We start from the raw sequence: 16,449 nt of genomic DNA on the forward strand, positions 1-16,449 counted from the left end.
TTATATGTTGAATTGCATCACAAGACTACAAGCAGTTGTAGAAATCATACCTAATGAAATAGCAGGGGCCATGGAATTAACAGTCAAACAGCAAAAGCAAACCAGAGCTGCAGCGCATCAAAATCGGTTAGCACTAGACTATTTGTTAGCATTAGACTATTTGTTAGCAGAAGAGGGAGTGGTTTAACACATGTGATTGCTGTCTACAAATTGATGATATTGGGGATGCAGTTTTGGATGTAGCCAGAAACATCTGGAAAATAGCCCATGTGCCAGTCCAAAAATGGGTATCTATAATGAATAAAGGATGGTTGGAAGATTTTTTTTGGAATATCCTGGTGGAAGAGGGCTGGATTTGTATTTCTATGCAGAATAACAGATCTAATCTTTCTTCCATGTTTGATCTCATGCTTTATTCAATTAATCACTTATGTAGTCCAAAACATGCAAATAATGACAGTATCCACCAATCCGAAGTTGGGAACCACATGACGAAAGCAGAAAATTATGGTATTGAGAAAAGAAAAAGATGATGAAAACAAGGCATTTCAGATCTATGAAAAGTATCAGTATGCCAAAAGTGTAGAAGTACAAAAGTTGTAGCTCAAGCCAAATACAGTAAGAAAAACAAAGAGGAGAGATTGTGAATTCTGTTTTTCAGGGAATTCTGTTTTTCACTGAAATCTGATTCAGTAAATGCTGTTTTTCAAACCAATCATCTCCACATCTGCCAGCTCACTGCCATTTTGATGGCCAGAATCATTTGCCTACTCCCTTCTCTGAAGGCCTTTATGCTGTGGGACAGACTGCAGTGTTACATATACATCTTCCATCCCAATGAAGTATAGGAGCCACAAAACTACCAGTCCTCTTTCAAAAGACACAGATACAGACTGAATGAATAGTCTTTCTGGTTTATTCTAGCACTTTGCTAGAAGAACAAGAAACAAGAAAAATGCCCTTGGCTTTTAAATCTGTTTTCTCTACTTTTGGAGTGGAGATGCTAAGATCTCCTTTGAGATGGAAGTTGGAGGTAACCAAGAGCTGTATCTCATCACTAGTGCTACATTATTAATATTTAATTTGATACACTGCTCATCCACTGACTCTTTGAATCTGCATCGCTGCTGGTTAGAGTTTAAATGCTGACTCCGGCCTGAATCCCAGGACCTTCACCTGCCTACTGCAAAGCATGGCTGCTGTGTAGGAAAACAGATTTCTGGGAGCCATCTTTATGTCCTGGTAGTCCAAAGGCACACAGTCAATTTTCTCCACTTGTCCAAAAGGTGATCATAAATCCCCTGCTTAGGCTTTTTGGATACTGTCATCCCTCCAGTGATCTGGAGGATTAAGGTCCTACAGCCTGGCTCTGGTTTCGTTTGGAAGGCAGTTTCTGCCTGGTGGGATCAGAGGAGCAGTAGCCTGGTGGTCTTAGCTCTGCAAGGATAACTGTAAGCCAAGGTTTGAGGAAGAGGGGATGCCCCAGGGCCCGTGTCCCTCCCTTCGGAGGTACGGCTGCAGCGCCATCAGGCAAGCGGTGAGGGGGAAGTGGCGCGGTGCCGGCCACCGCCCCCCCGCTGCGTGAGGAAATGGCTCTCACGTGAGGGAGGCGGCAGCGCCCGGCTCACCCTGCCCACTGCCCTAGGAGGAGGCGCCAGCGGGTCTGTGGCCGTCTGCAGCATGCCGACGAGCTTCACGGTGGTGCCGGTGGAGGCGCAGGGCGAGGAGCGGCAGCGGGATGGGCAGCAGCGAGAGGACGAAGATGAAGGCGACGAGAGAGACCGGGGCACTGGTGAGAGAGTGGTGAAGCGCCGGTGGTCAACGCCTAAAGAGAGCTCTTTGCGTGTGGAGGAGCGGGTCTGTGGCGGGCCAGCGGGCCGACAGAGAGTCCCCGAATACTGTGGAGGGGCCGCATCGCCTCTGTGCAGCGAGCGATGCCGGGGCTACCTGTCCAGGTGTAGAAGTGCGCTTCGGGAAAGGGCCAAAGTCTGGCGCCTGGGGTGGCTGGGAGCCTGTTTCTCTTTGTTTCCATTAGTCAGCGCCGCTGGCCGAAAGGAGGAAGTACTTACGGGCGGCTCCAGCCGGGGGAGCGGAGCAGCCCGCGGTCGGGCGCGGCGCCTGCCCGGGGCGGTGTGGGGCGGTCAGTCCGCCTCCCGTCTGCGACGGGAAGCGGGCGGAAGCAACGTTGCCCACGGCGGTTTAACAAACGGGGAAAATACGTAGAATCAATCGTTTAGGTTGGAAGAGACCTTGAAGATCAGATCATCAAATCCAACCATTAGGCTGTCTTAAAGGCTAACTGCTGTTGGAGCACACTAGAGAGAGGGCTAAGAGGCAAGATGTGGAGAAGAGCACAATTTTACCTGCGTTGCTCCAGGTGTTTGTCCAGCCATGTGCTTTTGCATCAGATATAGCGTCTAGGGTTAAGTAGGTGTTTGCTACCAGATGCCGTCGCGTTCGGAGCCTTGCTTCTTGCTAGGCCTCGTTCCTGAAGTCTCCTGGGGGCGTAGAATCAAACCGGAGGTGGAGCTCGGGCATCGTGAGTGAGGGTCTGCTCAGGACAGCCCCTTATGCAGGGGCAGTAGTATTTCTCTGCCAGCGTTGCTGGGGAAATGAGTGATTCTTCACTTGCATGACAAGGCACTGCTGGGAAAGCAGTAATTCTTGTGGCGCTTAACACTTCCTTTTTCCGAAGCGTGTTGCAGCTGCAATACCAAGTATGGTGTGTGAATCACTGCTAGCATTTCGAGAGCTAGTTCACATCTTGCGCTTTATTCTGGATGCTTTGTTACAATCGATACTTCTGTAAAGGTTTGGGTGGGGTGATTAACTTTGTTACATGATAACAGGTGAATAAATGGGGGTTTCTTGTTTTAGTGGTACAGGTGACAGATAAATAAAGCTAATTCCGTGTGATATGGGATATGAATGTAAAGAGATAAAAACAGATATTTGACAAACTTAATATATTTACATTGTTTTCGGAAGCTAATATAGTAAAACACCCAGCTGACACAGTTGGGTTATTTTCTTCCAAAGCTTTCTACTCTAAAATCTTACTTACCCATTAAAGATATATAATACATATAGTTGCCTTTCCCTTTGTATATTCAAATGATCACTAGGTGTTCTAATAACTACCTCTTCTTTTTCCGAACTAAATGCAATAGAAAAACCAAAGCAATATAAGCTGTGACAGTTTAACGGTTTGTTTCTGACAACAAACAACAACAACAAACAACAGTTTGTTTCTGTGACATCTGTTTGTACTAGATGGATGACTAGCACTACAGCATTAATCTGGACAAATTTTCTTTTGGTAGAAGAGCTAGTCAGAGAGGCATGGTGTATGGTGTGTATACACAGGTGGCATGTTAAAATACTGACTATACATACAGGCAAAGTTAGACAGGATTTGTTAGACTGCATGTATATATGAAGTATCTGAAAGGCTTGGAACATTTTTAAATCCTGGGAAGGTGAGAGGAAGAAAGGAACTACTACTTTCACAGTGGTTTATCACAACCCTAAAGACCAGAGAAAAATTAAAAAACAATTATGTGATTAGGTAGTGTTTTGGGGACTAGTAGTTACAATTGCAAGATATATTTAAATACTGTTATGGATCTGTATCAGTCAAGGGGATGAATTTATGTATGACTCTTCTTGTGTGTTTGTAAAATTGGAAGTAGAGAGGAAAACACTGAAAAGGGAAGGTATTGATTTGTATATAAATTCTAGGTGAAGAGTTCTGACCTCATGAAGAGATTAAATGCTACCCTCTGACAGAGCGTTTTGGGAAGTGAAAGATGTGCTACTTAGTGTTGCTTTGGGTATTGTACGGAATTGTTAAGTTAATGCTGTATAACAAAATAATTGTTCTTGAGTTATTCTTCTGAAAACTAAAGAATTCTGAAATGTTTGTCCTTCTAATAGCTGCTGTAGTTAAGCTCATCTAAAAGCCTGCTGCTCAGAGAAGGACTCCTTGCCCTTCTCACTGCTCCAGCCTTGAGAAAAAGGCTAAGAAGTAAATTATTTCTTTCCTTGTCCTCCTCTGTGTCTGGGTTTGCTTCCTTTTTCCTGCGCTTGACCATCAGACGCTTCACTGGTCTGGTTCAGCATGCTAAACTGTGAGTAAAGTAAACTGCTGGAGAGGTAAAAATCATTTTGGCTTGAGGTGAGTGCTGCAAAAAGTGAGAATGGCTAGGGTTGTGTCAAGGTGAGAGGTGGGTAAAGCTGAGAGCAGAGATGAACATAAAAAAGAGGAAAATGGGAACTTCCCATTTGACTTATCCTTAGCCTATATAGCTCAGCGTGTTATTTTGTTCCAGTTGTTTAGAAATCTAGCATGTTATCAGTTTTGATTGAATTGTCTGTCTTAAAAACCAAGTAGTTTTTCCTTGACTGCACTTGTACCTTTTTTAAAAAAGAACCCAACCTACCAAATACATGAAAACCTGACAAACCTGTCCCATCAAACTCTGCTAATTTTTTTGAGGGAATCAATTGTGTGCTGTCTAGTCATTAGATCAACAGTAGTTTTGATTTTTATTAGCAAGGCACTTACCAATTAGTGCACAATTTTGTGCATTTATCCCCTTTCACGCATTCTTACCTGATAATCATCTCTGTGGTAAAGGTGTAACCTGGGATGTTCTTGTTCTATGATCTGCACTCCTTCTTAATAATCTGAAGTTCTATAGCTTCATATTTTCTGACTATATGATACTTTGATGTATGTGAAAGGAGAAGACATTTGTGACTCCCTATGGGGCTGGACTGTAGCACTAGTCACAGTAGTACTTCAGAAAGGCAGAATACTTCAAGTTAACATGGTTAAGCCTGCTAACTCAAATATTCACGAAGTAGCAGAAAGAAGATATGCCCGTCTTCTGTGTCTTTTAATGGGCTTATAATAGACTACAAAGAAAGAGTAGTCAGGAGATAGTAAATGGTTGAAGAGGAGAAGGAAATATGAGTCAGTAGACAGAAAGGTATGAAGTTTTATAAGAAATTCTGGGCTTGATTTGTTTTGGGTGTTTTGTTTGTTTTCTTCACACATAGTTGTAGTGACTGTCTAGATAGAACTGTAAAAATTTTGTAAAGTTGATCAGCTTTTCGTTCCTTAGCAGCTCTGTGTATCAGGTGCTTCAAGATATCGCTAGTATTTTTAGCATCCCATAGTATTATTTACCTTGCCACAGCAGTTTCTTATTTAGAAACTAATGTGAGAACTGACTCCTGTAAATTCTTTTAAAATTGAAGACCCTCAAATCAAGGAGTAGCAATAACAAACCTGATCATCTACAAAGAAGCCATCATATAACTAATGAAGCATGGATGCTGTGAATTTCTGTAAAATGTTACTTATTGGAAAACCAGGGAATAGTCGACACAGTTATGTGTGTGTGTGTGTGTATGTGTTTATGTGTGTATATATGGTGTTTGGAGGAAGAGAATTATTCTCACGGAGAAGTCTAGTGTATTTTCAGTCAACCCTTCAACCTTAACTGCCACAATTGACCATGCTTGCAGCACAGATGTTATGATCAGATAAAAGTAGATTTTAGATGTTATTCAAAGATTTGATCCCAGGAACTAGTCTGTTCCTATCACTGGCATCCATTTAACAGAATTAAAACACTTTTTATGAGTTTAAGGCTGGTTTAAAATGTGTAATACATTAATGCATAAACTAGAAAACAGTGACATATTTAATTTGAAAGAGAATTAACAAATTATGCTGCTAGTCTAAAAATAAACCTTTATAAATTAAAAATATTTGTTTTTAAAAAGAGCTTAAAAATTACTAGAACTATATTTTAAAGTGTTTATCTGCTACATCTTAAGTAGAACAAATGCCAACTATTTCTACATAAAATCAATGTTTAAAAACTAACTGACTTGCTTAAGGTCTGCTAATGCGTACAGATATCTTTTGATGTGTAAAAGAAGGTTTTTTAATAGTAGATAGGTCTTTGGAATAGATTAATACTAGTTGTTGCTAATCTCTACTGATCTGTTTAGTGGATATATTTTAAAATGAATTTATTTGATAGAAATAAAACTTTTAAAGTACTTATTAGATGGAGACATGGGATGTTTCAGTGATTTGATCCTTCCCATATCACTAAGCAGGGTGTTTATTGCTGACAAAAATCCTTCAGCTTAATTCTCTTCAGTGAGCTCTGTGACTCTCATGTAGTTTGTGTCATGTGTACTCATGCTGCCTGAAGTCTTAATGACTTGTTTCAGGATTAATCCAATGCTAGTAAGAAACAGGATTTGAGGTCTTACACTAAGCTGGGAGGAAGGAACTGTCAGTTTCCTCTTTCAATTCTTGATACCTGAAGAATCATCAGAGGAGACCGACTTAATTTTCCTTAATCATGAGTGAGCAAGATTTTGAAGAAAACGGGCCAAATCCAAGTGAGTCTCTTTACAAGATAATGCCATGGTTCTAATATATTTCTTACTGAAATAGGAGGTTCCTGTACTTCCAGCCATATTTTAAAGAATTTATAAGGAGCTTTTGCAGTGTTTTCATTAGAAGTAAATTGTGCTTGATGATAATAGCAGCCTAAGTAAAGAAAAATCTAAGATTTAGCAATGTTGATAACATAAATGATGGATGTAATATTAGAATCATCCATTATGTAAAGAGGTTTATTTACAAGGGGTTTAAATACATTTTGTTCTGCATATCAGTATAACATATAAATTGTGCTAATCATTAATAAAAATACTGGAAGAAATTTGTGATGTAGTAAATATATTTAGACATTAAATTACCAAAAAGAACCCAGTAACACGAAACTTTTGAGTTAGGTTGCACTGAATTCTTAAACCAATGTGGCACAAAAATTGAGGCAAAGTGGGTTCAAACAAGTTTATTGATGCCTTTTTCATAATTTGCATTATAGGAAGACAGTGGCTTTTAAAAATTTGACTGTATTGTAGAACTCCAAGGTGGCTTTTAAAAACATGACTATGTTTTAGAGCTCTAAGGAGTGCTCCAGTATGTGGATTTAGATTAGAAGTGTTAGGGCATTTAATTTATAAGATTCTATGTCTTCTCTTTTGTTGCCTGCCAATCAAAAACTTGAACATACAGGAAGGAAATATGCATGATAGAGAAGATAGAATTACAGATTTTGCCACAGGCAGCTTTCTTGGATGCGATGGTCATATACATCAGTTTTATTGACTTTTAAACTTTATGTATTTTTACCTTAAAAGTTTTGTTACAGTAACATTAAATGTTTGCTGTCTCTTGTGCAAACGGGATCCCATTTTCATATTCTCAGTTTGCAGTGGCTTGTTCTTAATGTGACCAAATACTATGTGTATGAAAATGTTATCATTGTTTTTATTTAAAACTGTTACATTTCACCTGTATATGGCTAACCAGAACCTACCTCAAGTTACATGGACTGTGATTAAGGGTTGCCCTTTGCAAACTGTGAAAAGTTAGGACTTTACTGTTAAGGGTTATTCCCCAACTGCAGTTCTGCTTTAGATAACAACATATAAAACTAGCAATTTCTAGTGGGAATCAAAGCTTTTCTAGTTTAACACATGTACTTGTTTGGAGAACAGTTATACATTATCATAGCTGAGCTACTGTATTTGAGGTCATGATGTTCAAAAGTTTATGTAATTATCACTCCTTTGAACAACACTTGTATTCTTTTGCCATATGAAAGCTATCTACTTTTATTTTTCAGATAGATGTTAAACTCTTACAGCATGTCAGGAGAAAAAGGTGCGTGCTTTTTTGGACAAAACGTGTTTGAATACAAAGGTAAACAGGAGCATTAGGAGCATTACTTGGATATGAATCATGATGGCAGACATAGTGTGGGACAGTGAGGAAGCAGTGAATCTGGAAAGGATTTAGGGGTCAGACTGGAATAGAATATCATGAGCTTGGTTTAATGCTGTGGTAAAGAGGGCTAGCCTGGTCCTTGGAGTAGAGGTGACGATTATACTTCTGTAAATAGCATTGACTGAGACTGGTGTTAGAATGCTGTATTTGATTTTCAGAGTTTGATTTTTTTTTTGGTGTTACGTAACTTAAAACCTGTACAGAACGTTTCCACAAAAATAATTTAAAAGTTAGAAAAATGTTTTAGGAACTTTTTTGATTTTTCAAGAGATAGGTTGGGATTATTTGAATAAGTATAGTTACCTTCACAGAGAGAAAATACTGTAAGTGGTTAAATTTGAAAGCAGTTACTAGGATGTTATACCTAGAAGTTTGAAAGAACCAAATTTAAGTAGAAATATGGAACAATTTGAGATTTTTTCAGTGTTAAAACCCTTAAGCTTTACATAAATTAATAGGGTTTTTTCTTATTTCAGTTCTGAAAACATCAAGAGATGCACTGCTTAAATTTCAATATTATTTTTTTGAAGTTATAGAGCTTAGTGATCAAATGAAATTCCTGAGCCTGTGGATAGATGGGAAATTAGATTAGATAGTCAAATATTTTTGTTCTGATCTCCTGATCAGGCATCACAGTGCAAATTTAGGATGACTTAAATGATAGTTTCCTATCCTCTATCCTTTCTCTGCCACTTTATAACAAGACAGCTATAACATACATTTTTCATACTCTGCTACTTGTGATTCAGGAGTGGGGAAGGAAGCAGAGGTGGAATTGTTATGAATGCTAAGGAAGTTGTTTCTGTTTGAGTAATTGCTCATTCCTACACTGATTGTCTCTGGTGGCAGCATATGCATTTATGTTCAATAGTTCAATTCTTGTGAGGAGCAGCATGATATGGGGATGCAGAGTGGTGAGTAGTAAGTGTGAGAGGGGAATTGCAAAATTGTTACAGTGTGAAGGGACTTCTGGAGATCATGTTAGTCCAACCCCTGAATAAGAAGGCCACCTTATTGGCAAAGTTGGCGTCTGCATGTTTAAGCTCTGCTGTTGGGTTCTGGTTTACACTGTATAAAATGGGCCAGTTTGGATTAGCTTAGAAATTTTTACCTGTTAACATACTTTAAAAGTAACCTACTTGTTGGTGTTTCTGAGGATCGCTACTCTGAAACTTCTGAAGAATATCATTTTGCATACCGTGCTGCCTTTTGTGTCTGTGACCAGCACTGAATTGTGATGTGCAAAAATTTTTACCTAATTTTTGTTTGGTGTGTGGAAATGTTAATAAAAAATCATCTGATGACAATGTTAGAAAATTTAAGGCCAGAACAGCTCTGGTATAGTTTGTGACAATTTGTGTGGGTTACACTGCATTGGCATTTGGGGGACTAGTGTGTATGGGTGTGCACATTGTAATGATGTGCATCAACGCACTAAATATTATCTTGAGATATATCTCCTACCTTCTCTTCTTGTAGCTGTATGTCTGGTTTACAAAAAAAATGTCATTGCAGCTGACTTCCATTCAGATATAATCACTCATCACAGTGCTTGAGTATATGTAGAAATCAAGAGTAGGGTTTTTTGCATGTCCCATCAACACAGCAAGTACCACATAGGCTTTTAGGAAAGGTACATTAGAGTGAGAGACAACTGCTCACTTCAAAAATTTTAAAATGTTTATTAAACCTTAACAAAAATACAACAGAAGGATTAAATAAGGAAAAAGTTGCAGCGCTGAGAACTGTCTTTATGGCTGCCTACCATGTGGCCATCTTCAAGATGGATGCTCCGTCTTTTATACCCCTGGGGGTTGCATCAGCCAACACTGGCCCTTCCCAAAGTCTGTCAGTCAGCTCTTCTTGGCCGTTCATTGGTGGAGACTGGTTTCTTGTAACTTGATTGGAGGGTGCACGCCTTCTCTTTTACCTGTCCTAGATAACCCAGGCTGTCTGATGGCAACAATACAGAGTGGGGGGAAAATGGAACTATGGGGAGAACAGAGGACATCTAAACTACAATAACATAACTGTACATGTTATGTACATAACTGTCCTTAATTTTCACACAATATTAATCTTTTAATTGCAAGAGCCAATCATCTCATTATCTATCTATAACAAACCCTCCTTTTCTATTTTAGAAGTTATTTGGTTTAATTAACTCATTTTTAATAGCATCTGTTGATGTGGGTGAGGACAGTGGAAAAGAGTTTTAAGCAAAATGATTGGTGGAGTTTGTGAACAGAGGTCCAGTATGGCTTTTACCCCCACCTTCCATGTCTACAGGCTTGCTGCCTGCAGCAGGGTTATTATCATCTTCTCAGTGGCAAGTGCAGGGGCCAACCTGGTCTTGCCTTCTGGTTCTTACTATACTTCAGTTTTAAGCAAATTATTTTAATATTTTCTACTGTTCCTCCCCTTAACATATACTTGTAATTTTTATAGGACAGTTATATTAATGAATAACACAATTCAAAGTCTTTGTTCAAAATGTTACTTTAACAGTTATATAAAGCACCTAGAGTAGTCATGAGGCTTTCACTTGTCTTTCATAAAGTACAATAACAGGGGAGTAGTGTTTCTTAGTATATCAATATATGAGAATGAGTTCACACATTTATAAGTTTACAGCAAAATTAAGGCACGAGGTAAGAACATAACAGCAGTTTGAATGGGTTGGTTTCTATTTTCGTTATAAAATAAGTTGATCTCTACTAGAGTGTACACAGGGAGTTAGGAGCTACTCTGGTCAGCAGAGCTCAGTAGTGATACATACACATCGACACACACAAATACACACATCTTTTTTCACGTGAGACAACAGCCAGATGCACAGAGCTGTGCATCCAGAGCTGTGTTTCTTGGCGTGCTTAACCCATGTCTGCACATAAGGTTATGCGCAGAACTAGTATACACACACAGGTACTTGTTTATTGGTATAGAACCTTGGAATACAGAGGTACCTGTTAGCAGCACACACTTGCATACTCTCACAGAGCTGTGCACACTTGTCGTGGTTTGACAGGAAATAGGTTTTCTGGGATATGCTGTGGTCACCAATTAGGTGTTCAGATTTTAATATTGGCACCTGGTTTGGCCACTGAGGCATTGGCTATGTCTCTGAGAACACAGGGGTTAAAAGCAGAGCTCTCACAGGAGAAGCCCTCTTTGAGTTCTGGTCAGTGAAGAGTCCAGACCTTCCCCTGCACAGCTGCCAGCTGGGCAGGGGAGGGGAAAGCCATGCGGTCTTGAGGTAGGCTGGGCCTTGGACGGAGATGGGAGGTAGGCCTGGCCTGAGGATGGAAGGGTGGAGGAACCCTGAGAGACAGAGAGAGAGAGAGAAGTGCCGGGAGGTACTGAATAGCCCCCCTAGGAGACGAGAGAGAGAAGCCGGTGCCTGGACTTTAAACTTGAAATTTGATATCATGTGCTGGCGGCATGGCCCGGCTTGCGGAGAAGTGGGGGGGGAAGCATGGAGAAGAGTCCGGCCACTTGTAGGAGCTTTTAAGCCTTTTTGGACAATGAAAACTTTACAGAGCAGTGACCTTCCCTAGAGGGGAGATAGAGATGAAGTGGAAGAAGGAAATGGGCAAGTGATGAAAGTCTGAGCAGTGAGAGTGATGCTGGAAGAGTAGAGAAGAACCTTAGGTGGAAAGAGATGATGGAGTGGCTTTTTGCTGGACTCTTTTAGTGTTGATGCCCCTCAGCCCCAGGGGGCGAACAAATCTGGGGGAAGACAGATGTCCTGAAAAGGAGAGACTGTGCCGTTTTTGGAAGGAGACAAAGCACCCTTAAAAGACGACCCTAGAGGCAGCTCTGGTCCATGTTCAGTGGTGAGAGCACTGGACAAGAAAGGGAGAGGTCACCATGGCACAAGAAGGACTCCTCTCCTCTTGATGAACCGAGGATTGATTGATTGTCTGAAGGTTCTGATGATGGACTGAGAGTTGGAATTTGGGAGATAGATGTATTGGAAATGTGGTGGGGGGAGGAGGAAATGTTTTTGTGAGGTTTTCATTTTCCATGTGTGTGTATGTGTGTGTCTTTTTACTTGTAGTTTAGTTAATAAACTTTTCTTCTATTCCTAAGTAGAAGCCTGCTTTGCTTATTCCTGGTCACATCTCACAGCAGACACCAGGGAGGAGGTATTTTCATGGGGGCACTGGCGTTGTGCCAGTGTCAAACCATGACAACACTTTACTTGCATACGCTAGCACATGTGTGCTACAGAGACATTTATGTACAGTTTCTACCAATGCACATGTGCTCACAAATATGAGACTTATTTGTATGTAGAACTTGTGTACATTAACACAAGTGTTTAAATCTGCACACTAATATGTGTAATGTTATTAACACACATATCTTACACAGGGCTACGCTCACACTTGTAGAGCCTGTGTACTCACAAACAAAGGGCTGTACACTAACTTAGTCATACTTGAGAGGTGGTAATTTAACACATATTTGTATAATAATGCACACAACATGCACACACCTTGGTACACATGTACCCATAGATACACACCGGTAGATATGTGTAAAGCACTCCTAGAGTTCTTCTGGAAAGAGAGTAGTAGGACATTTGTATTGCTTGTTACCACCTTGCCAGTTCTAGGTAGTATTTTACTCTCTATGACTTTGGGGTGGGATACAAACTAGAACTAGAGAGAAAGTTACTGAAAAGAGAGAGAACAAGGCATACACTGGCTGTCACCTGTTCTCAGAATGATGAAAATACTGGGGCACTTTCCAGTAGATTAGACTGAAGGCTCTGAAATGAAGAGGTGCCAAATTTTCAAATTCTCTTAGTGTTTCTATGATATACATTAATATATCCTGTACCTCTATTCCTTCAAGGCTAAGTATAGATTTATTGCATCTTCTCTGAAGAGGGCAATATTAAAACTAAACCAAAGTCCCTTTCCCCCAGCTGCTTAAATAAGAAGTTATCTTTCTTCTCTTGTTAGGCAAAATTCAAGAGGATTTCTGATATAATGAACAGCATTTAGAAATACAATATAAAAATTCTTACTAAACTAGTTTTGAATTGCTCAAATTATTCAGTACAATCAGGTAGTGTGTTAAACCCCTTACACAGAAAGAACAGCTCAGCTCTTTCTGATATCTTTAAGATGTCACATATAAATAAAATCTAAAATTGCTACCAGCATTTCTGTGCGAATTTTTGACAAGGTATTTGGAAACTGCTTTCTCTGGAAGGCTTTGCAGGTTTGCAAATGAAGTAATTTTAAATACACTAATGAAAGCAGAATATTAGTAGAGGGTTTTTAACTTATCACATAACTTCAATTACAATTGGATCTGTATACAAAACTTATCAGTAATGTACAACATCTAAATATATGACAGTGATGAAGTAATCTTTACAAGTGTACTGTTCAAAGAGTAAATAAATAGGTTATGGTATTCTTCACTCTTTACACAGCTACACTGTTGTGTTTTGTTAAGGGATACTTCTTACCTTTTAACTAAAAGGGGGGTACTTGTGGTCCCTATAATTGTGGAGGTTTGTTCACAGTTCATTCTAATTACAGGTTCTCTGGACAGAGCCTACCTCTCTGATACACTACAGGCTTTCTTGGCAGAGCCCATCTCCTTGATTTGTTAGAAGGAAAGCAAAAGAAAGAAAAGAGAGAAAAAAGAAAGAAGAAGCTTTGCCTTCTTCTTGGAAAATTAATTATTAGCTTTTATTCTCAGAACACCAGTGGAATGGGCTGCCCAAGGAAGTGGCTGAGCCACCATCCCTGGTGGTATTTAAAATATCTGTAGGTGTGGTGCTTAGGGACATTTTTTAGTGGTGAACTTGGCAGTGTTAATTGTGTGGTTGGGCTCAAGGTGCTTTTCAAACCTACATGATTCTGTGATTTGACTATCTTAAAGCTTCCTCATAGAGTTCAAGAGGATAGGGCTGAGATAAACCATAGATGGCTTAAGACTTACTAGTGAAATGAAGTTCTTATTCCTTTCATGTTCCATGTAACCTCAGTACAAGTAACTGAAATAGCTTTTTCTATTGTCCACTTGATGCATGAGGGGCAAGATTTACAGGATTTGTGAAAAGTGTTAATCCTGTCTTAATTTAATTCTGGTTTTCTAATGAATCATTTATTTTCTATTGAATCTTCTTTTGAAGAAAGAATAAGCTAAAGATTGAGATAGTTTGTTTGGTTAATTTCACCACAGATGATGTCTGTGCATTGAGATTCTGAAACTAGTTCTTTCTGCTGAATGGTATAATACATGTCAGTTTGACTTACATGTAAATAAGATTCACTGTATATCTAGACATATTAAATAAGGATACTTCAAAAGGTGGTGGTTTTTAATTTGAAATAAAGGTGATTTTGTTGACAGCAGTGATGAAAACTCAAAGGCGTTCATAGGTGTTTTTATGAATATATTAACAGAAAGAAGACCAAGGAAAATCTATCCTTAATAGATGTGAAGGGTGACATTGTAACAAAGGATGAGGAAATCTGAGGTGCCTTTTTTGCCTCAGTCTTCAACAGAAAGACCAGTTATCCTCATGGTGACCAGCCCTTGGAGCTGGTAGAGAGAGATGGGGAGCGGAACTGACCCCCTATAATCTAGAAAAAGTAGTCAGTGATCCATTGAGCCACTTAGACATTCACAAGTGTATGGGCCTGCGTGGAACCCGCTAGAGTGTACTTGGGGAGCCGGCAGAAGAGATCGCCAAGCCGCTCTTTATCATTATTGTTAGTCCTGATAAACTGGGGAGGTTCCGGACAACTGGAGGTTAGCCACTGTGGTACATGTATGAGGTTCAGTAAGGCAAAGTGCCAGGTCATGCAGAACAACCCCATGCAACTTTGAAGGCTGGGAGAAGAATGGCTTGAAAATGGCTCATCAGAATAGGACCTCAGAGTGCAGGTCAACAGCTGATTGAATATGCGCCAGTGGTGTGCCCAAGTGGACAAGAAGGCCAATGGCACCCTGGCCTCTATTGAAAATAGCATGGCCAGCAGGACTAGGGAAGTGATTGTTGCCCCGTACTTGGCACGGTTAAGGCCACACCTTGAGTTTTGTGTCCAGTTTTGGGCCCCTTTCTTCAAGAAAGATATTGAATTGCCGAGTGTGTCCAGAGAAGGGCAATGAAAGGGTCTGGAGCACAAGTCTGATGACAAGTGGCTGAGGGAGCTGGGGTCATTCAGCCTGAAGAAAAGGAAGCTCTGGAGATACCTTATCACTCTCTATAACCTGGAAGGAGTTGTAGTAGAGTATAGGGGTTGGCCTCTTCTCCCAGGCAACTGGCAATGTGGCTAGAGGACATGGATTCAGACTGCACCAGGGTAGGCTCAGGTTGGACATGATGAAGAATTTTTTTTACTGAAAAGGTGGTTAAACATTGGAATGGACTGCCCAGGGAGGTGGTAGAGCCACCATCCTTGGGAGTGTTCAAGAAATGACTGTATGTTGCACTTAGTGCTATATTAAGATGGCATGGTAGTGTTCAAAGTTTGGACCTTATCGTAGGGCTCTTTTCCAATCTTAATGCTTTTATGATTCTATGGTCCTAATGATTTTTTAATTGTAGAAGTAGTCAACAAACTGCAGATGACAGAGTACTTGTCAGTTTGTTTTTTTGGTCACTTTTTCAGTGTTGATTCTCTTTCAAGTGAAGCTAAAATCATATTTGACATGATCAGCATTGCCTATCAAATTGCTGTGCCAAACATACACGAATACAAAAAGAAAACTGTGTTAGAGAAACAGGAGTTTATTGCAGTCTGTCACTACCAGACTATTTTGAAGACTATCATTAGAAAACTTTAAAATGGGCAGAATATTGGTTGTAAGCACTGAAACAGGTTTCCTGTTCTTCAGATCCTAAGTTCTGCATTTTCCTGTTTGAAGCCTGTCAGGTGCGTTTAACAAGACCTTTGTTAGAGATGCTGTTCTCTTTTTTGTATTGGAGTAAAGCCAAGTAACTCTGTTTAGAAATAGAAACATATAAAGGACAGCTTCACAATTCTCCAATCTACAATTTAAAATACTGGGTAGTACTGAGATACTGATTTTTATGTCCAGAACTGGTTAGCCAAAACTCTAGTCTTCAGCTTCAGAATTGTGAATACTGATTAACATTTTTTTTTTGCTACCCTTTTGGTGTTTAGATTAGTCTAATGATACCCACTGAAAGAGTAACTCCAGTGACATTATCGTCTATATGAATGCAAAACAATAATTGAAATTTCCCAGCTCACTTTTTGAAGAGTAATCCTTTCTGAAGGCATTGGAAGTACCCTGAAAGGAGTACCAATATTTAGTTAATAATTACAGGTACCAGATGTCAGTTGGTGAGGAAGTCAATAGAAGTATGGTCTTGGCAAGACTGAAATCAAGCAACCTTATTTTTATTTTAACTTGGGAACATACCTTTTAATGAATGGCTTATAAAAACTTCAGCAGAAATAATGGGATGATTTTAGGAATGGAGCTAAAAGAAAAACAACATTGCAAAAATCTTGGAAAGAAAATGCAATGTCTTAAGCAAGAAATCCGAGTGCTCATAT

At 39.7% G+C, this 16,449-nt stretch overlaps 1 protein-coding gene across 9 annotated transcripts in view; it reads left to right on the forward strand.

Annotated features, from left to right (window-relative positions):
• The first annotated feature begins 1,657 nt into the window (after positions 1 to 1,657).
• The window catches only part of LOC102039889 (solute carrier family 12 member 7-like), a 72,864-nt gene continuing 58,072 nt past the window's right edge, over positions 1,658 to 16,449 (forward strand). For all 9 annotated transcript variants that reach the window (XM_031062163.1, XM_031062164.1, XM_031062165.1 and 6 more), the window contains exon 1: positions 1,658 to 1,792. In XM_031062163.1, coding sequence (XP_030918023.1) covers positions 1,681 to 1,792 — 112 coding nt within the window. In that variant the 5' untranslated portion in view covers positions 1,658 to 1,680. The remainder of the gene's footprint in view (positions 1,793 to 16,449) is intronic.

This window comes from Geospiza fortis, unplaced genomic scaffold (assembly GCF_000277835.1).
Source record: "Geospiza fortis unplaced genomic scaffold, GeoFor_1.0 scaffold108, whole genome shotgun sequence".
Taxonomy (NCBI): Eukaryota; Metazoa; Chordata; class Aves; order Passeriformes; family Thraupidae; genus Geospiza; species Geospiza fortis.